The sequence below is a fragment of the Drosophila biarmipes genome, chromosome X, assembly GCF_025231255.1.
Source record: "Drosophila biarmipes strain raj3 chromosome X, RU_DBia_V1.1, whole genome shotgun sequence".
NCBI lineage: Eukaryota > Metazoa > Arthropoda > Insecta > Diptera > Drosophilidae > Drosophila > Drosophila biarmipes.
This window is the reverse complement of record NC_066611.1, coordinates 16952020-16979038: the sequence shown is the minus strand read 5'-3', so window position 1 is coordinate 16979038 and position 27019 is coordinate 16952020. Positions and strand designations below refer to the sequence as shown.

The 27019-nt window shown below is 41.5% G+C and overlaps 1 protein-coding gene across 11 annotated transcripts in view; it reads left to right on the top strand.

Moving 5' to 3' along the window:
• Positions 1-545: 545 nt before the first annotated feature.
• LOC108021892 (fasciclin-2) overlaps positions 546-27019 on the top strand; it is a 74788-nt gene continuing 48314 nt past the window's right edge. For all 11 annotated transcript variants that reach the window (XM_017090704.3, XM_017090700.3, XM_017090699.3 and 8 more), the window contains exons 1-2: positions 546-705; positions 3518-3824. In XM_017090704.3, coding sequence (XP_016946193.1) covers positions 3743-3824 — 82 coding nt within the window. In that variant the 5' untranslated portion in view covers positions 546-705; positions 3518-3742. The remainder of the gene's footprint in view (positions 706-3517; positions 3825-27019) is intronic.

Sequence of the window (27019 nt, the reverse complement as noted above, 5' to 3'; positions counted from 1 at the left end):
AATGTAAAGTTATTTAATATTTTTCACATTCCTGCAACATGTGGCTTCAAACACACTCCAGCAACATGTTTCTTTGCAACACGCTTTCAACTTGTGCGACGCCTCAATGTTGCCAGCAACAAAACATAAATATTTTGGGTATATCGTATCTTGCAGATACGTTTCGACGGCCAAGTACTTTTAATTGAACTAAATAACTATTTACAAAATAAATATCAGTGTGTTGCTCCTATTAAAAATGTTGAAGTTTTTTAATATTTGTCGCAGACGAAAGTCTCCAGCTTTTGTCCCGCCGCAATGTTGCCGGCAACAAGGCAAAAATACTTTCCGGTATTTTGTATCTCTCAGATACGTTTCGACGACCAATGTTTCAACTGAAGTAAATTGTGTCGCCTCTATGTTGCCAGCAACAAAACGAAAATACTTATCGGCGCTTTGTATCTTTCGGACACGTTTCGACGGCCTCAATGTTGCCAGCAACACTGCTCGGTATTTTGTATCTTACAGATACGTTTCCAGCGCTTGCCGCCAGGTTCAGATACTTTTCGACGGCCAACGCGTCGAGTTCTGCTTCCGCCGCTGAAAACTGAAAAAGAGAATTAGTAATTTTGACCACTCTCTCGTGCTCTCTTCACCGTCTGTGTTAACGGTCGTGGCGCGTCGCGTGCGTGTGTGTTAGTGTGCCAGTTAAACAATGAGAAATTGGTAATAATAAATAATAATAATAAGTACTTATCGCATAACTCGTTCTGAATAACATGGAAAACGAACAAATATAAACTATATAACGAGACAGCTCCCTTAAAACCAAAAATAAACTGGCGGCATTCTTGGACAGTTTTATTTTTTTCTAAACTTTTTTTAGCGTGTGACAAAAAAATACAAAAATATCTCTCTCCCTCTCTCACTGACGCTCTCTGTTGTTTTTTGTTTAAGATTCCAATGAGTCACGTGCAAAAGTTATTTCATTTTCAATGAAAAACTTCATGAAAACACTCCATGAAAACCCTTTGAAAACTCCGTCTAAAATCGAGTTGGAAAAGTGCATATAACGCATCATAAAATACAAAAAAAAAAAGAACAACAACATCGCCTGAAAAGCAAGAAAATAAACTGGAAAACAGGTTTTTGGGCCCGCTTGGCTGCCAACTTTGTGGCTGTTGTTGTTGCCAACAGTGAGCGCTGGCAATTGACTCACGCTTGCAGCTGGGAAATAAGGCAGAAAAAACTATAAAATCTATAAACATAAATAAGGAAAAACTTGGAAAAACCCGGCCATAAACCCAACCCGATACGTTAACAAAAAAAAACGGGGCGAAATGCAGCACCAAAAGATCCTCAAATTTCAAAAACAATTTTTACCGGTTTTATTTTCCCTTTGTCTGGCCCAGAAACAGAAGTTAATTTCGTTTGCTGCGGCTTCTGACGAAAGTTTTAACGTGATTAAAAATATTTGCCTAAACTGTTAGCAAGCCAGAATAGAGTCAAAGTTGGAGAATTCATGTCTCCGTGCTTATTTCAAAAGTTTTTAAGCTTCACTCCTAGCGGTTTTATAACTAAAGTTTTAAAAAGATTCGAGTCTTCTGTGTTGTCTGAAATAATTTCGTAATTGGGTTTGCTCAAATTTGACAAAGTAATACTTAAATACCGATAAGAAAAATATCTTGAAACCTTTTAAGCTGAAGCTTAAAAAAAAAATAAATGTAAATTAGAAAAAACAACTTTTAGATCCATTCTGAAATATAATTATACCTGGTTTTAAAATCAAACCAAGAATTTCCAAGGGCTTCCCATTCTTTTAATCAATCAGCTAAAAACGGGAAGCCCGAAACTAAAATTCAAAATCTTCGCCCCCAGTCGAAAGTCAAAATCAAATCATTTGACATCAGCATGCATAATTCACGAATATCAAGTGGAAAACTTCTTAACTTTTATGCAACTTGAACAGATTCTCAAAAATGTTCCCCCCATCATTTTGGCTTTGCGCTTCCGCTGGCGGTGGGGTACTTCCCCCTTTTACCAAGTTTTCCATTATAATTAGCGTTTTCGAAACTTTATGAATATTTTAAGACTGCTTCCCTAGTATTTTGTTAGGATGTCTCAATTTGCCAGAAGCAAGACACCAAGTGCTGGTGTGCTTAACTTAAATTCGCAAGAAAATATTCGCGTGCCGCAGACACACATAGGGGGTTTTCTAGAAAAAGTCAAGGCCTGCCCCAGATATCGATTACCACCCAGTAACTGTAATAACCGTAAGCCAAATGAGGGGGGCGGTGGGAAAATCCGCCGAGGAAAATGGGCGGGATTAGTGGCGAGACGAGCTCGCTCGCGGAAACAACTACAGTTTTCCCTCGGTTGCTTGCTGATTTTTCCACAAAACGGTTTTGACAGTTAAAATTTAACCCTAACTTAATTTGCTTGTTCAAGCAGTGCAAGCACATATGCCTATCGATCAACTGCTTGCTTTCGAACTGCTTGGCAGCCGTTACTAGGCAGTGCGAATAAAGCAATCTTCTCAATTATTAATCATTTTTTAGGGTCACGTTCCGTTGTTGATAAGGAACTGAGATTTAGCAAAGAAAAATCACAAAAATTGTGTTATGCTAGGTGCTCTTCTATTGAAGATATCATATTTATGATATCGTTTCAGCGAGTGGCAACTGTACCTTAGAACTTGTTGCAACGCGACTCAAGGACATTAAGCATACATAGGTGCAACTTCAGTGCGAGAGACAAAGAGAGAGGGAATTTGAGATAGAGCGAGGGGGATAGCTTGAGTCACGATTTATCGGTGAGGTGAAAACAAATAAATTCGTGGAGATAAGAAACTTATATGTACACAGTATTCCTACCTCTAACCCGGCAGATAACGATCTACGAAGAAAGCAAATTTATTAACAACATTATTAAGCATGAGGGACTTGTACTTAAGCATTCAGGTCCTCCGTTCTCCTCTTACCTTATAGCAAGCCCCCCTATAATATTTCCCGCATTACGTGTTTCGACTGCTGAGAGCCCCGCAATTTCCGTTACAAAAACTGGCCAACATGTGCGAAGTCGGCGGCGCAGCAGGTTTTATTTTCCTCTTTTTTTTTCCCTGGGTGCCGCCAACTTTAGAATGCAAAAGAGACACACAAGGCTCGCACAGTGCAACACACATATAAGTCAGCCAAAAGCCATTCGTGTGCGACGCGTCTTCCCCTTTTGCTCACCCATAAATGCCAACATTTGCCATTTGAATCAGAAATGCTAAAGTTATGACAAATATCAAATGCAGATGAACTGCTCAAGCTCAAACTTAGGCTTGAGGTTACTTTTAACTGACAGAAACAAAAGGGGAAAATAAATTCAGCGTTGTTAAGATGTAGCCCAGATATTCAAAGCAAATCTAACCTTTAGGGAAAAACACAAAAAAAAAAACTTGAAGCATTTGTAAAAATTGAAAATCTCTTTATACTACAAATAAAAACCTGACTAATTAATATTTCCAACATCATTCTCTTGTATCTTTTTCCAGATGCACACACCAAAACAGCTACCAAAAAACCCCTGAAGACGAAAAGTGTTAACCAAAAATAATAACTTGTGCAATCACAAAGCAACGAAGACTAACTCAAATTTTTTAAACATTTTTTTCGTGTGCAACCGTAAACCAAACCAAAGAAGTTAGAAAGAGAGCAATCAATTTGCGAGCGGGAAAAACTACTAACTACTACTACTGCAACAAAAAAAGCGATAAAAAATGGGTGAACTGCGAAAATCGATGCCGCTGAATTCAGTCGGCGTCTTTTTGGCGCTGCTCCTCTGCAGCTGCTCTTTAATAGGTGAGTAACGGATGGAAACGCTCCCCAAGACCCCAAGACATGCTTTTCTTTTTGGGCATTATAATTAGAAACGGGAATTTATGGCGGTTCGATGTTTATAATAAAGAGTCTATTTGTACTCCCTGAAAAAAATGAAAGGATAGAAACAATCAGCATAGTGTTAAGATCTTGATACCATACCAAAATTCTTTTAAAGGCATATCAATAAAAAGGTAGCAAGCCTTATGTTTGCATCATATAACCTTTATGATGTCCCAGTTTTCCACTGGACCCTAACTGTCTTTCTGAAAATTGACAAATCACTGGCTAATAGAGCACTGTAACCTAAAATGGGCATATAAACCCACAATTACGGCTAAAATTTGGCTTATCAGTCGACAGGGTCATATCACATTTGTCTGTGTTTTTTTTCGTGATCCCACGAGATCTTGGCAGACACAGTACCTGAGCACTTGCACTTGGGTACCTGATGCCATCGTAGACGACCCTGACGCAAACACTTTGCAAATAGAGACCCAAAAAAGTAGAGAACAACATCGCAGGAAAACTAAAATCATCTTTTCCCTTATCGCAATCTCCCCAAATTCTAGGGTAAATATTTATTTTACCTCAGAGCAGATTATACCGTAGCTGGGCAAATATCGTAAATTTTTCAGTGAACATCATAAGTTACAAACGCAGATACAACTAAAATTCCGGCACCTGACTTTGGGACCGTAAAATTCGGGGCAAACACTGGAAATTATTGCGCAAGAGTCGACTGTTAAATAATACCCGGTTGCTATGCGGCTCTACAGGGTGTTCTTACAGTAGATTTCTAATTTTTAGAAAATCTCCAGAAGCATACATCAAACTATTCAGTTATTTCTATAGATAATCAGCTAATTGAGCCCAAAAACAAAAACCAGTTTTGGGAGAATAAATGGGCCCAGCAAAATGGAAAAAAGATAACCGATATGCAAACGTGCAAAAACTGTCTGCATAATTATCAATTAATGGATAAATAATGGGCCAGAAATAAGGAAAAAGAAACGGCACACCAAAATTAGCTTATAACCCATTAAACCAGACTTGCAACAATTCGCCAGGCATTATCGACTGGGAAGACTCATAACGCAGACAGTCTACAGGGTTGCAAACTTCTTGTGAAAACTGTAGAGTCGAGAAGAATCCCAAGTCGACTTCCCAGCAATTACCGCATCCGGCTTGGACCACAAAAAAAGCTGGCAGACGACCCCAAGCGAGGCCCTTTAAAGTGTTCTAATACCGCAAAAAGTCGAATTTAATTAACGCATTTCTTTTCCCCTTTTCTCCAAATTCTCCCCACAAATAAGATTTTGAAGGGAAGTTAATCTAACCGGCAGATAAAAACGAGTAGAATCATTACAGAATGACTCAGCCGGCAGTTGATCAGGGTTTTGGGATAGTTGAAAATCAGTACTTGCGAGTGGATGGAAGTCTTTTGTAGAAAGTGAGAGAATCTTCCGACCTCCTCCCCTTTCTTTGTGGTCAGTTGTGCTCTAATTTTCGAGCACTAAACTTAAAAGTTTTTATGTAGTTGACGGCGCTGGTTTTTTTTTTGTTTCTTTGCCGCACTCTAAACGGGAGCTTGTTCTGCATGTTTTTTGTGTGAGAAAAACACTTTGAGGAAAAGCAGTAGAAAATGGTTTTGAGAAAAGCGAGTGGCGGCGGACTGAAATGGGAAAAAGGGTGGACAACAGTCCTAATTAGCTAAGCCCGAAACTGGCTTAATTGGGTGCCGCTTTCACTTCGGTCATCGCGCCTGGGAAAACTGTCAGTTAGGCAGTTCGTCATACCATTAATGGACGATGAGGGCCTCCAGATGAATGGAAAGTCCAAGGGGATAGCCAGGACCAGCAGAATCTTGAGAGCAGCACTCATTTCACTAGCCCGTAAAGGAAGAATGCAATGAAGGAGAGCTGGGAAATAAAGTCCACCAAAAACAAGCTTATTAAAAATATTTGCAAACCAGTTAAAACTCGAAAAAAATTGTATTATGGGAACTACGATTAATATTTCCCTTGGATTGCCAATATCAATATGTTATCCAAACGAGGTCGTAAAATATGGTTTTGTATTTTGTGTTTCACAAACTTGTTTGCTGTCCTAAATTAGCATTTTTAAAAAACTTAAAATTATGCCAAACCAAATAAAATAAAAATAAAACCATACTAGTTAGTAATATTTTTTAAGCACGCTTTAAGCAGAAGAGGAAGCTGGGAATTGAGAGAGGGTCTTGAGTTTACAAACCCGGGCCCATGAACTCGACTTTATGCCTCTTCCTCGAACTGAGGACATTCTCAGAATTCCCTGACTCACATCTTTTTGACTTCTTAGTCAGTCAGTCTCACGCCCAGCAGCCACTACCTTTAAAGCGGGTAGAACGAGACGGGTAGATGGGCGCAGAAAGAGAGGGCTAGATGGGCGCAGAAAGAGAAGGGGGGACGTCAGGTTGCTGCTCAAGTTGTTGCCTGAATGGGACAGCTTATGGTCAAGCGGGCAACTCTTGAGTTCTTTTCTTGTCTTTTGTGCCACTTGACAAGACAAAGATGGAGCATGCGGCGCAGAAGGAGGGGGGTAATGGGCAGGGGCAGGGGCAGGAAAAAGGAAATTCCAATTATGTTGCAAAGTCTGGCCGTGCGTAGAAAAGAATTGTTGCCGCTTCGTGCTCGCCCCCCTCGCCCCAGCCTCCTTTCTTCACCAGTTTTCCCTTGTTTTAATTTTAATCCAGTAATGCCCGGAAAGCCTTGCATTTCGCTTTAATTAATAAAACAAAACATTTCGGATGGCGCAACAAAACAAAAGGATTCAAGTGGATTGCAGCCATGATAATGGCCTGTGCTGTGCTATATCTCTCTCTCCATACATATATAGTGGCCAATCTGTGCGCAGATCTTTATGGCTGCTTGATTTTCCAATTCAGCCCTGAACCCGAAAAACTTCACCATAATTAGCAGGCATTGTTGCAGAAAAAGCCGCGAGCCGAACCATTTAAATTAACTGCAAATGAGCTGGAAAAGCCCTCGGAAAAAATGCACAGCACTGGAAACCAGCAAGAAAAGTTGTAGCCCTAAAAAACTGTTTTAATCTTTATTTATATCTGACTTAAAGCCATAGTTAACTTAATAACACGAACAGATTTTCATAATTACAAGCCTAATAAAAAATCGGTGGAAAAAGAAAACTTCAATTGAGGCGGGGAAAAAATAAAAGAATTGAATTAGTGTGAAAAATATGGCAAGACATTAAGTTGCTTTTACTTGCGCTGCGGAATGCACTGAGTGTGGGTAAGAGAGAGTTGGACCCGAAAACAAAAAACCGAGAGGGGTTAGGCCCGCATAATCCCAATGAAGCTTAAACAATGGGTCGGGGCAAGACAAGACACATGCCTATATGGTGTATGCATAAAACAAAAACGACAGCCGAGAAAACAAAGAATGCACATAAAATACAAATGAAGGATGGTTGTTAGGCCCCCGCTTTTCCCCCGCCCAAGTTGGTTTTCCATCTTCAAGTATGATGAATGAATTTTAAATTAAAATTCAGATGAAACACAAAAAAATGATTGTGCCACATGTGTCCCAGGTTCAACACCACCCGCATTGCGCACAAGCCGGGGCAGCACTTAAAAATGTTACGAAAGTTAAATGCTCTGAGTTTGGTTGGAAATCCTAAAAAAATATATATATATAAATTTAGGGAATACCAAATATCTTGCTGGTGGTTTCTAAAATATTTTATTTATTTAAAAACTGACTTGCCAAAGCCACCTGACGCTGTTGAAGAGATCTCGATCTCAAGACTCCGACAGGAAACGACGTCCCGAGACGTGCCGGGCCTAATAACCAGCCGAAATTGAGTTATAACCGATTGGCAGCCCATTCGATTTGGGCCCCCTTCCTTGCGGCCCTGGGTCTTCACCTACCTGTCTTACCATCCTATCGCAACCGAGCCATCTGGGAGGTGCACAGGTAACCCGATGACGCCCCGGCATACACAACTAATTGCTAATTGGATTATGTCTTGCTCGCATGGGAGGGGGTTTATCGGGAAGAAAGGGAGATGCCCATGGGCCTCGCTGGGAAATAAGGGAAGTGAGGTTAGGTCATTGATATCCGCCTTTGGCCGTAATCCAAACGGTCATCGGTAGCCCAGACGAACCTGGAGGGTTGTTGCCGCACTGGACTGAAATGGAATGTTTTTAATTGACTTGCCCCATTGCAATTGCATAACAATGAGAGACACCCCCTCCGCTCGCCGGCCATGTGTGTTTGCCTGCCTGATTGCGGCGTCAATTGTCAATTTTTGTTACCTTCTGTGCTCGTCCGCTCGTCGGGCTCTTCTAATTGGTAATGCAAAGTGCATGGCCAGGTCCCAACTTCTCCTGTCCAACGGTCTGACCGTTCGTCCGTCCGTTGGTCCGTCCGTTGGTCCGTCCGTCCGCCCGCCTGTCCGTATGTCCCTCCGTCCGTTTGGGTCCTTTCTTTTGTTTCCTCTCTCCACCGTAAGCCACACCCTGCATTGTCTCGCTTTCGGCCTTTGTTCTGTTGCCCGGTCGTTTAATCAATTCGTTTCTATTTCGCATTTTTCAAGTGTACTATCTGTTGGTGGGAGTGAGTGTCCGCTCAAGGGAGCGATGGCCAGAGTGGGCTGGTCTCTATAGTTGGACAGGGAAATCTTGGGTGGAATATTTATAGTATCGAAAATTGGAGCGCAGAAAATAGAAGAAATAAATAAAGTGCAACAAAATACTAACATTTTGTATACATTATTGCCTTGAATTTAAAACGTTGTGGTATATAAATGTGAATTATTTCTTAGGCAAACGAACGTGATATTTGTGTGTGAACAATTTGCTTCGGTATCTGATTGGCGAGAGCCCCAGTGTACTTGACATTTGGTTTTGGTTTGGGGTCGAATTGTCTTCGCTTGGCTTTTGCCACGGAGTCGTGCTCCACTTTGCATACCCTTGATCCTTGCAATTGCACTCGCCCCTCCTGCCGCCACTCATTAAATTTCCCACACTGCAAATTGAGTGACTTCCACTCCCACGAACACCCACAAAAACCCATCCACCTTGCGCCCTTGGCAGCCTCTCGTCCTCCCGGTACCCAGTACCGAGCACCCAGTACCAGGTCCCAGTCCCAATGCCAATCCCGAATCCAAGGCATCCCATCTTGAAAAAAGCCATCCCATCGCATCCGCAGCACTTATCTTGCCTTGCCGCTTTGTTTTTTGTTTTTTCCCACCATTAAGCCTCAACTATCAGCGGCAGCTCATCAAGATGTGCACAAAACAAGGAAAGGGGGCAAAAAGTGCAAGCATAAGGCAATTCCCCTGGTTTCCAAGCCCTTTGGCCCCCCTTTGCGCGCCGCCACTTTCCGCTGCTTTTGGCAATTTTCAGCATTTAACCAAATAAACCTCTGCCAGCAGCGCAGCCTGCTCTCTGCCCTCTGATTGCACTGAGCAAAAAGAATGACAAAAATTTGAAAGCTAAAAAAAAATTTATATTTTGTTCATTAAAACTAACTTATTTATAAACTTGATGTAGGTAGTATTAATATAATTTTGTACAATATTTAAAAGTAAAAAAATTTAAAAAAAAAAAAGGAGAACAATGAGCAAAAAATATATACATATTTCGTTCATAGAAATTAACTTATTTATAACTTGATATTGATAGTATTGATATAATGCTGTATAAAATTTAAAAAACGTATAATAAATTAAAAAAAAAATTTTTTTTTAATGATATTGTAAAATTTTGATATTTGTATACTTTTCAATAGGTTTCTCTTTTTGGTTTTATTCAAAAAACTTTAATGTATATATTTTCCTATCCCTAAAAAATATATTAAATAAGAAGTGAAAAACTCACCTTTCTTCTCAGTGCCCTCCAATTTTTCCCACTCATTGCCAGCGCTCCTCACTGACATTCATATGATGTGCTCAGTGGCTCCCCGCGTCATTATCAACGTTTACCCCTACGCCCCTGGACCTCCGCCGCAGCGCCAGCACCCCCTGCGCCCGAGAACACCGCCTTCCATGTTCCGCTGTCGGTTTCGCGTGTTCCCCTTCGGTTCCCCTGAAATGGGTTGCGATGGCACCGAAACGGAATTGGGTTCGGAATTGGGATTGGAAAAGGTACTCAGGTTCACCTGGGCGGCCAAATTGTTTCTTTTTTGCACTTCTCTGGTCTTAAATGGATACCATCCAGCTCAACTGGCTCACTGAGAACTAAATTGTCTATCATTTGAAACCGAAATGGAGCCATTGAAATAGTCCCAACTTGGGATCTTAATTAAGAGCCCATGATGGATTGAAGTTAGCCATAAGGATTTTGGAAAAGGGAAAATGGTTTTGGTTGGCAAATTAACTATACAGAGAATGTAGTATCATGGGGAAAAGTTCTCAAAGAGTTTGTTTATAAACTAGTGCCGCGACTTGAAAGTAACTAGTGGGGGAACTTGCCGCTTTGACTGGAACTTGGCTCCTTTACCACGTTTTTTTTTTTTCCACTCCTGAAAGCCAGCTGAAGCCTCTTGACTGAGCCGTGTGGCGGCTTCATTCTCATCATTATCCCATTCTCAAAGTTACGAAAACTTTATGGCCGACGCCGCGTTGGCTGGGGGCCTGAGAAAACCCCTTTCGGGCACCCCTCATCTCTGTGCCGGGCATAGTTTAGCGTAAATTTTCATAATTTTATGGCAATTTTTCACATGCGCATTCGCAAGGCGGCCAGCAAAGGCAGCAAAGAAGCGGCCAAAATAACAACAATCGGGGGGAGCCCCATCCCCATTTCCATTCCCATTCCCATTGCCATCCCCTTTTCCGTTTGTCGACCCCTCTTTTCGGCGCCCTTCAGTGTGTTTGCATTTTAGTCATGAACTTTTAAGCATTTGTCATGCATAATTTGAGCAGCAAATGTATTGGAAAGAATTTTAAATTGATTGTTATCGTTGTGCTGTGCTGCAGGAGGATGGATAATGCACTTGGATTCTCGGACATTAGTCAGTCGTCGGGAGCAGGGAGCAGCGAGCAGGGAGCAGGGAGTTCGGAGTGCCCCGCCGGAGGGGCAAACAGCTCTTTGTCAATAATTAGCTTAACCCATTAATAACCCAAGAATGTTGCAGCTCAGCGCTGGGCAGCTGAGTCAGCGAGGCCCCAGATATGGCTAACGGGGATTATGTGCCGGGAGTACGGGAAGATCGGGGAGCCAGTGGACAGCCAAGATAAATGATGGCCCTTACCTTTCCTCCGCTGGAGCTGCATCTCCAGCTGATGGAGAGAAAGCGATGCTGGGTGATTTGATGTCTGCTAAAAGTAAAAGTTCATTCACATTGCTTTGTTGCAGACGAAGTTCTTCATCTGGCTCTGCATACCCTTTGAATCGGGGCTTTAGCCTTTTTTTTTGCAGCCGAAAAAGCAAACTTTGCCAGTGATTCACCTTCGCCCTTTTGCCTGTCAGCTGGGAAATGAAAGAGCTGCATTTTTCTCGGCAAAAGTTAATATCAAAGATCAGCTTACAGTGGCCGCCAGATAACAAAGAAACTTTAGTTTAAGGCACAAATATTTTAAGTTTAATTCCTGGAAAAGGGCAACACGATATGTAATATTAACAATATGTTGCTGAAAGTATCAACGGGGAATATAGCAAATTCTCTAGATTTTTTACAGGGAATTTTAAAAGGTATTAGGTTCTGTTCTTATCACAGTATTTATGAATATAAACCGGATATGAAACCCACGTCAGGGTATCCGAAGCCTCTGCTAATTCTTTGCAGCTCGGAGGATCCGAGCTCTGGACAGACTCACATAACTCAGGCGGTTTTATCTGCAAAGTTGCAGAGGCCCATCCTCGGATTTCCCACTTTACGGCGAAAACGCTGCCCATGTCTGTCGTCACTTTTGGACTTTATGTTTTAAGCTGTGCAGCAAATTCTGAGTAAAGCGCATAAAACACTCGGGCACACAGAAATCCGCACACTCCACGAGGCGAAAGCGACGATGGACTGACTGATGATTAAATTCCTGTGATTCAGTTGCCATCGGGCTGAGCAAGGCGTTTTTTCCTTCTTGTATTTCTTGTTTATGGCCTGGAGCCATTAGGACCATCGGGGAGCGACTTCCTCAAATGGTTTTTGGGCCTGAAAGTGCAGCAATGTGAACCGAATTGCGTTTGTTTCCGTTTGGTTTGATTAATCCCGAATTGGGAAAAAAAGGAGGCTCTAAAGGAGCTTTTCTTGGCTGCAAGATTCGTTTTTTCTTCCGAATTTTGATAATGTGCATGTGAAGCCAGGCAACCTAAGCTGTCTGATACAAAATCAATTTTGGTTTAGAAAAGTTACTTCTTATAAAGGAACTAGTGGGTTGCCCTTCGAACTTGGTTTCATATTCAATTTGTGAACTTTCTTATAGAGATCAAAAACTTCTTAAATAGTTCCTTGTAATTCTGTTATATATTTATATATTTTTTGCTGATCCCCATTTGATAACCCATTTGTTGATGGAAGGTATCTTTTCATCCAATAAAAAACATACTTTTAAAAGGGGAAAAAAATAGTTTTTCTTCTGAATTTTGTGTTATATTATACGACATTTCTGGACCTTTTTTTTATATGGACCTTACAGCTCTTTAGTATTTAATTTTAATTCCCATGAAAGCTTGCCAAGGTGTTATTCTACGATCTTGCCTATCAGAACCATCTCTGTATGGAAGGGAAAAATTATGTATTGGCTTCAAATTGTGGTATAATATTTTATCCAATTTCTATAATTATTTTTTATACTAATCATACGGATTTTATAATATTTAATGTTATTTACCGAAACCTAGCAAAGGTAAACGAATCCAAGTGAATATTTTTTGAGGTTCCCTACCGAACCCTTCTTTATGTGAAAGGTATATCTGCTCTCTCTTCCAAATTTGGTAAATTATTTCATAACATTTCTAGAACTTTTTTATAGTTATCATAGGGGTTTTCAAATATAAGTAATTGTATTTTCAAAAACTAGAACTGCATGGCTTACCATCCTCATCCAAGTGAATACTTTTTGTGGTTCCCTGGCGAACCCATCTCTCCGCCGAAGGAACCGCCCGTCCAATTTCCCATTGAGCCTGTTCCTCGAGCTCCGGTTATTAGTTCCCCCGGTTCCGGATGCAATTGCGCGACATTGTCGACGCTCGGCGGTTGTCGCCGTTCGATTGCTCATAAACGTAATTGCCGCTGCACAATGCCAATTTCGCAGATACTCGGTTCGATCCGTCCGAATAAATTTGCCACCGCCAAAAGGTGCCTAGGGGGATGTGCGCCGCACACATCCTGGGTCGCTGTGTTTCGCCATATTAACCCCCCACCACCAAGCTAGTTGGTCTATTGTGTCGGTTGACATTTGATTTCTGACGCGTGCCGTTTTAACGACAGCGAAATATTGTGTGCACCATTGGGTTAAGGGGCAGGGAGCTAGGGAGCGCGACCATCGGTGGGTTAACAGGGAGTGCCACATGCCACATGCCCGTGCTGGTGTATTTTTGTTTTTACGATTGTTTTAATTCTGTTTTGTTGCAAACAAATAGGCGGAAAATTTAACGTACTGCAGTCATGCGCCCGGGCCATTTACCACCCCCACTTAACCCCCGCGTGGCCGAGGGGCTCGGAAAATATTAGATGCGTTGCGCGTGTTGCGGCCTCATTAATTTGTTTCTAGATTTATTAATTATTCAGTTTTTTTTCGCCATCCGCAGATAGTTTATGTGAGTCACGCGTGCCGAGTGCTTACTGTTGAGTGCCTCTCCCCGGCCGATCGTTTCTGGGAATTCGGAACCGTCAGGAGGGTCCTTGGGCTATTATATGGTATATGGGTCCCTCCGGCTTCATTTCGCCCAACTGTTTCCCAGGGGAATTTCGGAATTGCCAGGGAAGCCTACAAATACTTATGAAACGTAATATTTTAGGGAGAGTTTTTTAATAAGAAGTACCAAGGGGTTGACAGTTAAAGAGCTAAAATACATTTTAATAAAAATATGACTTAGCCTCATGAGATTCTTAGAGTAGGATCTACTAGTCTTGCACCAAAGACCCCCTCTATAAGACCCATTTGATCTATCTTTTCTGTATACCATCCCTTTTATTTATAGCCTATCTCTCCCATCTTAATAACTTCTAGACCATTCATTCTAACGACTTTTGGTAAACATGTAGCCTAGTGCCATCCCCTCAGTTTCCACCCCATTTGGCTGTGCATTTGCTAAAAATATTTCCTCTGACATCGAATAACTTGTAGTGGCTCCCAAAATAGATGTGTGTGCTGACAGTTCCATGGGTTTCTGCCCATGTTGCAGGGTATTACGGAGGAGTTTTATTTGTCAACCATTAGCGATACATTAATTTTTCTATTCCCCTGTATTTATAACCCTCTGATCTGCGAGAACGACCTTTCACTGTCGCCCTGGAGATCGGGGCGTTGGCGAAGAGGGGGCGTGGCCGAGTCTGTGTGCCTAATGATGTTGAAACGACTTCCTTTGCCTGCTTTTTTTCTCTGCCACTGTCAATTTGTCAACACAACAGGGCCAAGACACTCGACTCTGATGGTCACCTATTTTTCCTGTATGTTCAGATATTTTTTGTACTTCTTGGGCGACCCCCTGGCGGAAGTCGTACAACCGAGCCCGACATTTTGCACTCAATGAATCATAAGTATTTGCTCTTTTTCCCCCCATCCTCTGTGACTTTTTTACACTCGAATGTTTTTTAGTTCGATGTTTTGTAGGTACTTTTTTGTGTGTTGCCGTGTATTTAATTCAATTCGCTCGCTTTTAATGCGGCCAGCGAGGCGTGCAATGTTTAAAGTTGTTCCCGCCGAAAAGAACCAACAGGTGTTTGACTTGTTTTCGGTGCCAACTGATGCGTGAAAACACTGGATGGGCATTCGATATTGGCATGGATATGGCGACAGTCGATGGGGTATAAGGTTGCACAGGAAGTTGCCCTGGGAAGCGAAAGTAGGGGAAAGCGGTCATATGATATATCATCTTAGAGATAAAAGTGTAAAGATCACATAAATAAAGCAAATCAAAGGGATGCCCCCTTTTGAGAGCCCCTGAGGATCTTGGCTGTAATAAAACTAATTGAACGAAACGTCCCCCAAAACAAGCTCTAGGATCACATCATTAGAGCTGTTTTTAAAAAGTGCCAATGACAACAAACAGATATTATGGGATTCCATCTGGATGCCGCCGCCGCCCGCCTTTCCCACACTCCCCCAAGACACTTCCCCCAACCGAACAGATCTGCCATGTGATATATGGACCGCAAGTGGCTTTTGTTCTAGGGATGCCAATTATGCCGCAAGCTGCCTTTCCTTTGGGGGGTTTTCCCTGGTTTTCCCTGGTTTTCCCCGGCTTTCCCGGCTTTCCTTCTGCTCTCTCACACACTGCATATACTACAAGAACGGCTGCTCCCCAGACGGCATTTAAAGCGGCTGTGGCTGCAAATGTATCTCATCGTTATGCTCTCCCCACAATTAGTGTTCAAAAATAGACCGAAACAGTGGCAAACCCGGGGCGACATCGATGCCGAAGAACCGCCCGATAATCTAGGGGAAATTCGTGTAAGTTTTCCAGTTTGTTGGGCTTAATTATTCGAGCAGATAGCAAAGCGCATCCAAATGAATTTCCAGCTGCAGCTGCGGCTTATCAAGCGCCTCAATCGCTCCGCCGACAGCCAACTGACAAAACATTCTCCAAAAACTTAATTACACACCACCGATGAAGAGTGGAAAAGTGGAAAACGAAACAAAAAGAATGGGCTAGCTTTTCCTTTGACTTTTTCCAAGCATTTGCCTATCAGAGAGGGGAAAAAGTAGCAGAAATGCCAGCCTCAATCAGCCAAATTGAATTGCAAAAAGCCGGGGGAACATATTTAAGCAATTAGAAAATGAAGAGTACATATTTTTGGGAACTGTCAATGCTCCTTATACTTGTGAAATTTCTGGGAACATATATAATTAGAGCATTTTCTGGCGAGGCATTTGAGTAACCCAGGAAATTCGAATACAATGGCCACAAATGGAGGACATAACGAAGCACTCTGAAGGCCGACTCCCCCGAAAATTCCGCCCCTTTTCGCCACCGCCTGAGCAAATACAGCTGCGAGTAAATGAATCGAATGGCAATGGAGTGAAATGAAATGAGCAATGTTAACTATCCTGTTTACATAATATGTCAATTAGAGGCGCAGCATCTTGGGGGTTGGAAAAGCTTTTACCCAGCCTCATTGCACTACGAACTTACTTATTTATGGCCCGCTGTGATTTTGGCACAGCTCCTGGGCGCAGAGACATTATCTTCTGGCGGGCGTGGGGTTGGCCAACATATTAATTTGATTTCCTCTTTTTTATTATTATTGTTTTTCAGTCACATAAATCAGAGCGCGGCTTGACAACGCTGTTTGAGGGTTGGCTGCCTGCCCGCCTTCCTTTTGTCTAGTTCTTGAATCAAAATTCAAGTTTTGTTGCTCTATTTCCGCATTTTCCGGGCAAAATCGAAGCCACCCCCGAAGAAAAAACGAAACAGCGCAGCGAAAACCGCCACTGCACTTTGCCAAATTGCGAATGTGATTTATGCGGCCGAAAAGCATTTCTTGGCAGCCTGTTAACACTTCATTTAAGCTGAAATATCTCCACAGATACTGCGGCACCGAAAAAAAAATAGAAAAAAAGGAGCATTCCAGCAGCTCAAGTATTTCAATTAGTTGCATTTTTTTTTAGGGGTGGCTTCTGTCACTCTCGGATTTCTCAGTCGATTCGAAACGTTCCATAATTGTTGTTTACAATTCAATTTTCCACAACTTCCCTGCAAAGTACGGAAATGAAGTGGATTAGTCGAAGGAGATTACAAATGCCATCAAGTGGTCGTTGTCACGTGTCCAGAGATTATGCCAGGGGCTTTTCAAATTGGTTTGCCTCAGAGCAATGCCGGCATTAAGACCTACGTTCGGCCTTAAATAATAAACAATTCAATTAACAGGAGGCAGGAAATGTGTACTTGAGCCAGGGAGGGGGAAACCACAATTAAAATCGAATTATATTAGAGGGACTTAGTTAGTTTGATTGAGTTAGAAAATCTATAAAATAGGAAAATAAATATTTATACAAGTTTAACATACATTATATTCCTTGCCAAATAGCTGAAATCACCCTTTAGGTTGGTTTCTTTGGTTGGTCAAGCAATCAATCAAGCAAATCCTAGTTAGCAGACCACCAACCCACCCTAAGATACACGAAAACACCTCACTAATTATGTTTTTTCCCACCATTTCCACTTTTCTCTTTCCAGGTAAGTGTCAATGTCAATGGCCATCAAAAAAGGCAAAGAAAGAAAGAAATGAACACACGCACAACACAAAAAGCGGCTCGTCGTAAGTCTTGATTGATGATTTCACACCTCCAAGTTTGGGTTCTTTTTGGGGGGGAAAATAACGTATATGTCGCGTTTTTATGGCCTGTTTATGCTCCAAGTGCCGGCAGAAACTCATTAAAGGTGACAATGCAAATGTGGCGACAGCCCAACTGCCACGCCCCCTAATTGCCTGTCGTACGTGAATGGGAATTTATGGTATATGGGCTCTCATATAGCCATATATATCTATGGAGGAAAATCGCTGAGGAGAGAGCTCAGGAAAATTCCAGCTCTAAGAGTGGCAATTAATTTGACACGTTCGTGTGTGCTGGTGCCACAAATATGTTCCAGTTGTTGTCGATGGCTTGTTTTTGTCAATGGCGAACAGCTGCATTGACATTGAAATGGGAAGCGTTCGGCGCGCGGGGAGATTGGGAATGTGTAGATGTATCTGGAGGATACACTTGGGCTGCACGAGGTGAAAGGTGAATTCCGGAGCACAGAAATAGATTCGAGTATGAAGGAACGTAATTCTCCTCATTTTTGTTTAAAATGTATTAATAAGATCATTAAAAAAGGTGTTCCTTTTGGAGGGAAAAAATAATGCATTTACGAAAAATGCATATAAACATATTTATCAAGTTTAGAATGGTTTAAGGCTGCGCATCTGTTGTTATACTCTAAATATCAAGCTGCTTTTCTATTTGCGTGCCTGAAATAAAAGCCTTCCTTTGCCTCGGCAACCCTTTGAGGCCCCAGGCTCTGTTCTCCTAATTGATTTTGTTTGACATCCCCTGGCCCCACTTTTAATTGAAAGCCCCGCCTTTGGGAGTTGCCGCTGCTCAGTGACACGCAACAAATGCAATTAGGCTCCGGCAGCATTTAATTCTATCTGGGCACGAGCCCAAAACCCCTTCCAAACCCCTTCCAAACCCCTTCCAAACCACTTCCCTAACCCCTTCCCAAGGCCCTAGCCCGAACTCCTCCTGCTCCGTTTTGCATTCTTTATAAATAAATCGGGTCAAACGCAAGCACAGATGCCGGGCAGCATAGAAACCCCCCTCAGTTTTTGTGGCGCCTTGGCAAAACCAAAACAGAACTTTTATAGTTTTGTTTATGCCCCAACAACAGCAAGAACAGCCTGCAGAACATTTAAATCAGCATCACTCAGATTTGGGCATGAATTAAGGCAGCGGGGCAACGACACTATATCTATATCTATATCTATATATATATGTAGAGAGAGATCCATTCACAATCCGTTGGACTTCAAAGTGCCTGTGGCTCATTCTGGAATTGATTTTCTCATTCGGGTCTAAAAATATTTCCCATTTTCGTGTGCTCGTGGTGTCGCCAAAAATATAAATGTTGCGTATCCACTCGCCACTTGAATTCGAATCTGACCCCAAAAGTATCTACGCATCGGCGGATATTTTTGGGTCAAGCCAGTGGGAATTTACTTTGTTGGCTTTTAACGGCTCAGTTTCGTGTTTGTCTTATTGATTAGGAAAACTGGGGAAAGGTCAGGCGCCAGTCTTGGGAATTTTCTCCTCCATTTTGTTAAAATCTTTCTTCGTTTTTTATTTATTTTCTTTTTGGAAAGAGGGAGCGACTAATCAAGAGGGCGTCCAACGAACCCTATTGCCTCATTAACTGCCTGGGAAATGCCATCGGAGAATGATGTATGCTCACATTCCAACGTTTGATGGGCCAGATACACTTGTATCTCTCAGATAGCTTGTATCTTTTGAGGGAAAACATTGATTTCGGCTAGATTTTTATTTGTATTCCAGATGAATGGTATTTAGTAAGGCAATTTGTAGGATTTGGAATTGATGAGGGAATAGATTTTCGAGTTGTTTACTTATATGAGAAATTAAAATTAATTAGTATCTTAGAAATTCTATTCATAATATGAGTTTAGAAAGTCCTTGCTTAAGATAATGTCTGTTGTGTTTTTCCAACTTAAAAGGCTTACACGATTCCGCTTCCCAGAGATACCTGGTGGACCATGCCGTATCTTCAGCCCACACTCCGCTGATAAGGAAAACAATAAATGCAACGCCAATTCAAGCGAAAAGTGCTCACGAATGGGAAGAACAAAAATGTTAACTGCGATTTTTGCTGGTCGAAAACAGAAAAAATACAAATGTTAAAGGGGGAAAATATCTAAATGCTTTCGACGCATCCAATGGATTGCCAAACTATCCGAAAAACACGCGGGTGCTGGGCATTTTTTCCTTAGTTTTCCATTTTTTTTTTCGTTAGGCAAGGGGCCGAAACTATACGCTTGAAAAGTTTGCACTGCATGCGAAGTTGAGAGTATCTGTATCTGTGTTTGCGCACACGGTTTGTTCGTATAATTGCCGGGCAAAAAAAAAAAACATTTTGCCAGGTAAAAAATAAAGACAACACAGGGTGTGGATATGAAAATAAACAAAAAAAAAAAAAAAAAAAAAAAAAAAAAAAAAAAAAAAAAAAAAAGAAACTTGCCCACGCTTCTTTGGGGATTTTCAGATTTCCATGCAGGCCATGCAGGCAAACTTTCAACAAAAAGAAAAAATGAAAACAAGACGTTGCCGAAACCATCAACAACGGATTCCGAATCAATCAAACCACATTAGTCAAATTTGATTTGTAAACAAACCGCAAGAGAATTTCATTAAGCGCCGAAAGGAAACACTGAAAGCCATCAAATATTTTGGTTCATCATGCCATCGCCATAGCCATCGCCATCGCCATTTGCCATTAGCCAAACAAAACGATGGAGAACCAATCGCTGTCCAAACAAAACAACTCGCAAACATGACCAAAGGAAAAAAGTTATTAAAACTGTCGATGGGTTGGACAGCTGAGGAGGATATATGGACTGGGTTCGAGATTTGAGATTCCAGATTCCAGATGCGAGATTGAGATGCCCAATGAAACGATGGCGTATTATTGTTTGCGTTCCGTTCTCGTTGCACTTTTGCAGAATTGTTTCCCTGGCTGCAAAAGTTTCCATCGTCCACAATTGACACATCAACTTGCATTGTTTAGACGATGAAATTTATTTGCGCAAAGGCGAAACTCCATTGTTTTGCCCCCTTTTTGTTGATGGGCGATTGGATTGGTTTTTCGGGATCTGGGGATTTTGGGAATTTCGAGCGTCTCGAGGAGATTCTTATAAACAAAATTGTGGCAAAGTTGCCTGGCCCAAGTCAAAAGTTATTGAATTTTTGTTTGTTTGCACTTCTTAATTGAATTCGAGGCAGAGGTCTTAGTTCTTTTCTTCTTTTTGCCTCTTACTGATTGGGCTGTATTGTTTCCTGGGAAAGTTTTCAAGGTGGTTGGAAGCCTCAAAAGGATTTAGAAATGTTTTCCAATTTCATAGTTTTCTGCTAGTCCTAAGCTTTGTCCTTACGAAATATGATACTGTAACCCCTTTAAGGTGGAGATCTTTAGTATAAAAATTTCTTAAAGCAGCTCTATGAAGATATTGAAACGTTTAAAAATATCATGCAATGTTTTAGTTTTTTAGCTGATCTTATGGTTTCTTTTTGAAATGTGATCTTGGATTTTTTTTTATATTATGTCAATGGATTCCTGGGAACATTGTCAAGAGAGTCCGGAACCGTTTATATATTACATACAATGTTTTTTAGTTTTCTGCTGATCTTACGGTTTTTCCTCCTTATGAAATGAGATCTTGGATCTTCCGATGAAATGCGATCTTGGAAGCTGCCCGTTGCCTTTATTAACCAGAAACCGCTTAGACAGTTGGACACCATTTGCCACATCGATCAAATGTAGGGGGAGCACACCCCCCAGAATCCCCCCCAAGCATTTGCCACAAATTTGTACAACTTTCTCACAACAACTGGCACAGATGGACGGCGGCAGCCATGACTTGGATATAACTCATAATGACTACACTGGCCCCCATTTGTGTTTTCTGTTTTCAGTTTTCAGTTTTCAGTTCGGTCTGCGTTTTGTTTATATGCATATTAAATGGTATAAAAGAAGCCAACGCCAGCAGCAACATCAGCATTATAATTGTTCTTGCTGGCATCGCCGCTTTTGGATTTGTTTTGGGATGCGGATGCCTTTTTTGCTGATGAAGCTCGTTGGAGTGAATGGGAGAATCGTAGAATGTAGACTGTGAGATGCTGCTGATGTGATGGACCGACCGACCGACCGGCTGAATTGTGTGTGAAATCAATTTGTCGAAATACGAGCTGTAAGAGTGCCGAGTGCGGACAGATATATACTCGCAAATGATATATATGCGCCGACACACATAACTCATTTTCAGATTTCCCCGCATCAGCGTCAATCCCATTTTGGGGCCATGGGAACAGTTCGAATCCCATGGAAATGCGTTTGCCTTTGGTAACTCAATTTCAATGTCTAGTTCTCACACGAAAGCCCTGTGATTTGCCTGCGATAGCAGGTTAACCCACTAAAAGCTGTGTTTAGGCTGGAATAAAAACAACTAAAGCAAATAAACATTTTTTAATATTTTTATAAGGTTTTGCATTAAATAAATTTAAATTTAAAAAACATTATTAAGATTTTACGCTTCCTTAAGTAAAGGTTCCTTAAATAAAGTAAGTCCAAGTCTAAGTTACGAGGCTTTTCTAACACCTCTATTAATCAATGGGTTAGTCCCTAAATTGAATCCTCCAGCTACTAGCCCCTGTGTTAATTAAAGGATCATCAGGTACACTCCCGTTTGATTCGTTTTGATTTGATTCGTTTCGAATATCTCAGGTTTATTGTTCTGGGCGCAATGCAATGTTTGCCCCCTACGAGTATCTCATGCATTTTGCATCTGTGGGTGCGAACCTGTGCATCTGCCGGATAGCAGTTGCCAGCTAATTGCCTTTTAATTGCCAGGAGAGGGCAGTATCTCTATTTCAACATCTTGCCGTTTTCGTTGTGTTTTAGTGAATAAAACCTGATTGCCATCGATTTTGCCATTAGCTCAGGGGGGGGGAGAGAATTTCAAAAAATCATCGCATTCGCAGTGACAGTCACAGTCAGGACATTAAAAGCGATCAAAGGTCAAGCTATAACGCTTGCAAAATGTCAATTTTATGCAGATGACATTCAATGGCGCAACCAAGTCGATTTTCAGCTCACATCCTCCCCGCACCCGACACTCGATGGCTAAATGTCACATTTGGGTCATAAACTGATGCAGTTGCTCGCTTAAATTTTCGGCACGAGGTCAATTTGTGATAATAACTCTGCTGCTCTGCTGTCGAGCTGAAAATAATAATAATAGAAAAGGGGGAAAAACGGTTACAAACTCTTGAACAAAAGAAATGGGCACACACCAAGTCACTGTTGCATGTTGCTGCTGGCGAGCAACATCACCGCTGGCAACCTGCAACATCGATTGCTAACCGCCGAGTCACGCAACTTGATGTCAGCAAAATGCCGCACACGCGACTGCACTGAGCGAAAACGCTGCTACCGGGCCTGGGGTTTCCGTGTTAATGGCACATTTGGGTCTCGAATTAAGCTCAACAGATATTAATAGCACCTTTGGGGATGCAGGGCAACTACACATGGGTATCTGCACATGATTGTGACATTGTTTCGTCGTTTAAGTTTGATACTAAGAGAAAGAAAAACTTACAATTTTAGTTTTTTTGAGGATACCATTAATTTGATATGCCAGGGTTGCCATAGCGATTTAAATTGTAAAGATCTCTAACAATTTAAAAATCTCATTAAAGCCCAAAGAAAAAGGCGTTCTTTTTATTAGGGAATCTTTGTACTTCATATATTTTTAAGCCTGCCTCACACACTTTGTTATAGCGCCTTAATACAACATCTTCCTCATATTTTTCAACTACAATACTCCGCGCACAACTGTACTTGACAACAATGGCGGGCAAAAGGGCCTGGAAATCAAAATCAGATGCAGCTAAGGCGAAAGCGCCGCGAAAAACAGCAACAATGTGTCTCGGACGTGAAGGCATTTTGGGGGCGTGGCAATGACTATGGCAATAGCAGCACCAGCAACAGTGTTGCCAACCGCACTTTGCGATCTGCTGACTTCTTTTTGCTTTGCCCTGCAGTTATGTTTCCCCATTTTCCTTTATTTTGTTGCCCCATTTCGAGCTCATTTTCTTAATTTCCTTGCCAGCCAGAAAATGTTTATTGCACTTTGCGGGTTTTTGTTGCTGCAGCCAGTTTCGCTGACCGCGTTGGCAACCCTGGCAGCGGGCCGCACTGAGAGTGGAAATGACGCGGAGCGCAGGGGCCATTTAAAAAGCTGTCATAAATAGTTTAATCACTGACTTTGTAAGCGTTCCCTTTATAACCTCCCCAGAATGTGTCCCATTTCGCTGCGAGCTAGTTTTGCGGCACAGTTAGGTGTGGCAACTCTGGCAGCTGCAGCTTCCTGTTTCCGCTGACAGTTTGGCAAACTGTCAGAGCATTATTAAAATAATGCGATTCGAGTCCATTCGAGTTGCCTGCAAACTTTTGCCCTGCAAAGTGAGTGATGCGTTTGTGTGCGCTCAAAAATGGACAACAATGGTAGGTCACAAAAGTTGCCAACCAAAAGCCAACCAAAATCCCTTTTCGGGTAATTCAAAACTCAATTAGATGTGCCGATGCTGCAACCACTCGGGGATTCGACTAATTTGCGTCAGACCCGACCGGCTGCATAATTAATTTACAAATGTTTCGTTTTACGTTGCATATTGTTAAACTAGTTTGCTTCAAACTGGTAATCCGATCTCTTGTCCATTTCTAGCTTTGTAATCTGTCAAATTTTGGTCATGCATTTGCGCTCACTGTTTTTCAATTAGTCGAAATTAATGGACTAGCTTCGAAATTCCCATCGTTGCGGTCCCAATCGGTATAATAACTTTTTAACGAGCCAAAAAGTATTTATTTTCTGCGGTGTAGATGTTTTTACACTAGTTTTATGGATATTTATAATTTTGGTGTTTATTCCGTTGGGAATTTTAAAACATTTCCATTTTGGAGGCTTTTCAATTTTTAAGTGGTTTTGATTAGATATCCTATAACATATAAAACAAATTTGTTTTGTTTAAAGAGGTTTTCCCTCTGCCGTATCGATAATCTTGATAATTCAATGAGTTTTTCTTGGTTACTTGAACCTTCCACTTCTTATTTCCCCCTCCTCTTTGCCATGGTCGCCTAATTAAACTTCTTTCACCCACTTGAGGCGGTCGGAGAATGGAGAAAATAGGGGGAGCAGGCACAACCTGCTTCAAAGTCGAGCCGACAAAGTGACATCTGAGGACTTGTGGAGGGGGAGATTTCGGTCTGTATTTCTTTTTTAGTGGGGAGTAGGTTCATATGTTCATTTGTTCGGCTGTCTCGTTCGATGGCATTGTTGTAGGTTGCCTGAAAAAGGGGGGACGTGGCAATGTGCAACATGCAACGGCAACCTCATCAATTGACTTCAATTCCATGATGATGACGAGCAGCTGCCACCAGAACTTCCTGCTTAAATGTGGAACAGATCTTAGAATTCCCTTTTTATTTTCTTGTATTAGAGGTGTTATAAAGTCGAGTCCTATCACTCACGCGCCCTTCCCTAACCTGTAAGATACCTGCATGGAAAAGAACCTACAGTCTCGTGGTTTTCCGCCACTCTCCATTCTGATGGCTTTTCTTTGTGGTCTATCTCATTAAATCTTAATCTCTGTAGTTCTTTTTGCATAGACCAAGTTGATTAGCACATCGAGGGCTTCCTTCTTGGCTAATTAAAAGCTCATTTGGCTTCTTTTGTGGAGAGCACATTGAGCTGGAAGGCAGAGGAAAAGAACAACGGCTCCAAAACTTTTTCTGCTGATTATTTAAGTTTAATCTTCTGCTGGCTGTGTAGATTCCTCCGAAAATAATTGAGTCTCTCTGCTGAATGTCAAGGCCTTCTCCGTAGGTCCTGCTGTCTGTCTGACTGTCTGGCTGTCTGCTTTTCCGGACAAGTTGATTGCTCCGCTTAAAACGCGCTGCCGACTTTTCCACGAGGTAGTTGGGGAAATTCGAGTGGAGGAGCAGCCTCAGCTGCTGCAGTCAGTTGACATGCAAAGTCAGCAGAAAGAAAGGAACTATCTAAACGAGATACTATATATATAAATTTGTTCATGGAGATATTTGCGCACTGGAAAAATGGGAGAAAGCGTTTAAATATTCAGGAAACCAAGGTGGTAAAATATGTTCTTAGGTATTCATATCAAGATGTGTTTCTTAAAGTTTTTCAGATATCTACTATGTATAGGAAAAACTGAAGGTTACGGCTACAAATTTATTCATTCTTACAATCAATTATGTTGATATTTAAATATGATATTTATTAGATAAAAATAATTCAATTGATGAAATTTCTTAAGATTTATATAAGTAGTTAAAATGTTAACTTTAATACATGATATCCTTTAGATAATAATAATTTGATTGATGAAATTTCCTTAGAATCACATTTGATATTTATTAGATAAAAATAATTCAATTGATAACTTTTCTTAAGAATTGTTTAAGTAATTAAAATGATAACTTTAAAACATGATATCTTTAAGTTAATAATAATTTGATTGATGAAATTTCCTTAGAATCACATACTATAGAAGTGAATGTTATAGTGTAACTTCTCAGAGGCAAAAAATAGAGCAAAGGCTGCCGTAAAGTGGGCTCCAAAGTAGCGTCAAAAAGAGCTTCTGGCTGTGTTCCTGCTGCCACTCTGCCGCAAAACTGTTCCCGAACGCAGTGACAATTGGCCGTTCTGTGTGTGCGGCCAAAGTAGACAAGTTGACCCATTTAGTGGCCGCCAAGAGGGGTCGATACACAGGGCTCGATGGGGAGTGGGAGGGCGAGGTCCTTCAGAGGGATCCACAAGGATCCGGATGGAGGCATTGCAGTGTTGCAAGTGGCAAGTTCCGCATCGGAATCTCGGAATCAATGGGAGGGAAGCCAGCCAATGGCGTTGACATCTCTTTGAACTGTCATGCATTCATAAGCAGTTGCCATCGGTTTGACCCCAAAACTAGATCGCATAGATGTGCTTACTCACCTTATTTTTAACGTATTTAAATAGTATTCTTTCTGGGACTGGTGACCCAACTTTGGTTTAAAACCAAACAAGTGATACCCCAGAGTTCCCGATATGATCTCATCATTAAGCCCGAAAATGTGTCAACATTAAGTGGGCCATAAAACGAAAGAAAGCGCCTGGCAAACTTTGCCCTAATACAATTTAATTTCAGTTACATTATAGGAAAATGAGTGGGGTGGCGAGTGGAAAGTGACAGCACGAGGCAACTTTCCCTTCCTGCTTTTTGGCCATAAATTTTCAATTTTCATAACGAACATTGTACGCCCGAAACTAAGGGTATATATACGAGTATATGGTATGTGAGTGCTTACTGGGTGGTTGGTGTTTTTGGGTGACTTTATGTCTTGATTGTTTTTGGTGGCTGTGCTGGGGATGCGCCCAAAAGTTTTTATCTCCCGACTGCATCTGAATCACGACTGTCAATTACTGGCAACCGACGAAGAGGGGAAACCGAGTCACAGCCTGCATTAGGGGGCGAAAGTGAAAGTTCGTCCTTGCCATTTTTGCCGATGACATCATCAGGGTTTTGCTTTTTGCGCGTTTGCTTTCGTTTCGTTTTGATTTCGATAACTTTTACTCGATTAATCATAAAGTGTAACCAACTCTTTTTCTCTCTCCTTTTTCAGGTATGTGCCGGCCACCCCTTGACTTTTGTTCTTGAGAAAATGGCATGGAAAAGAAATGTTCTCATAG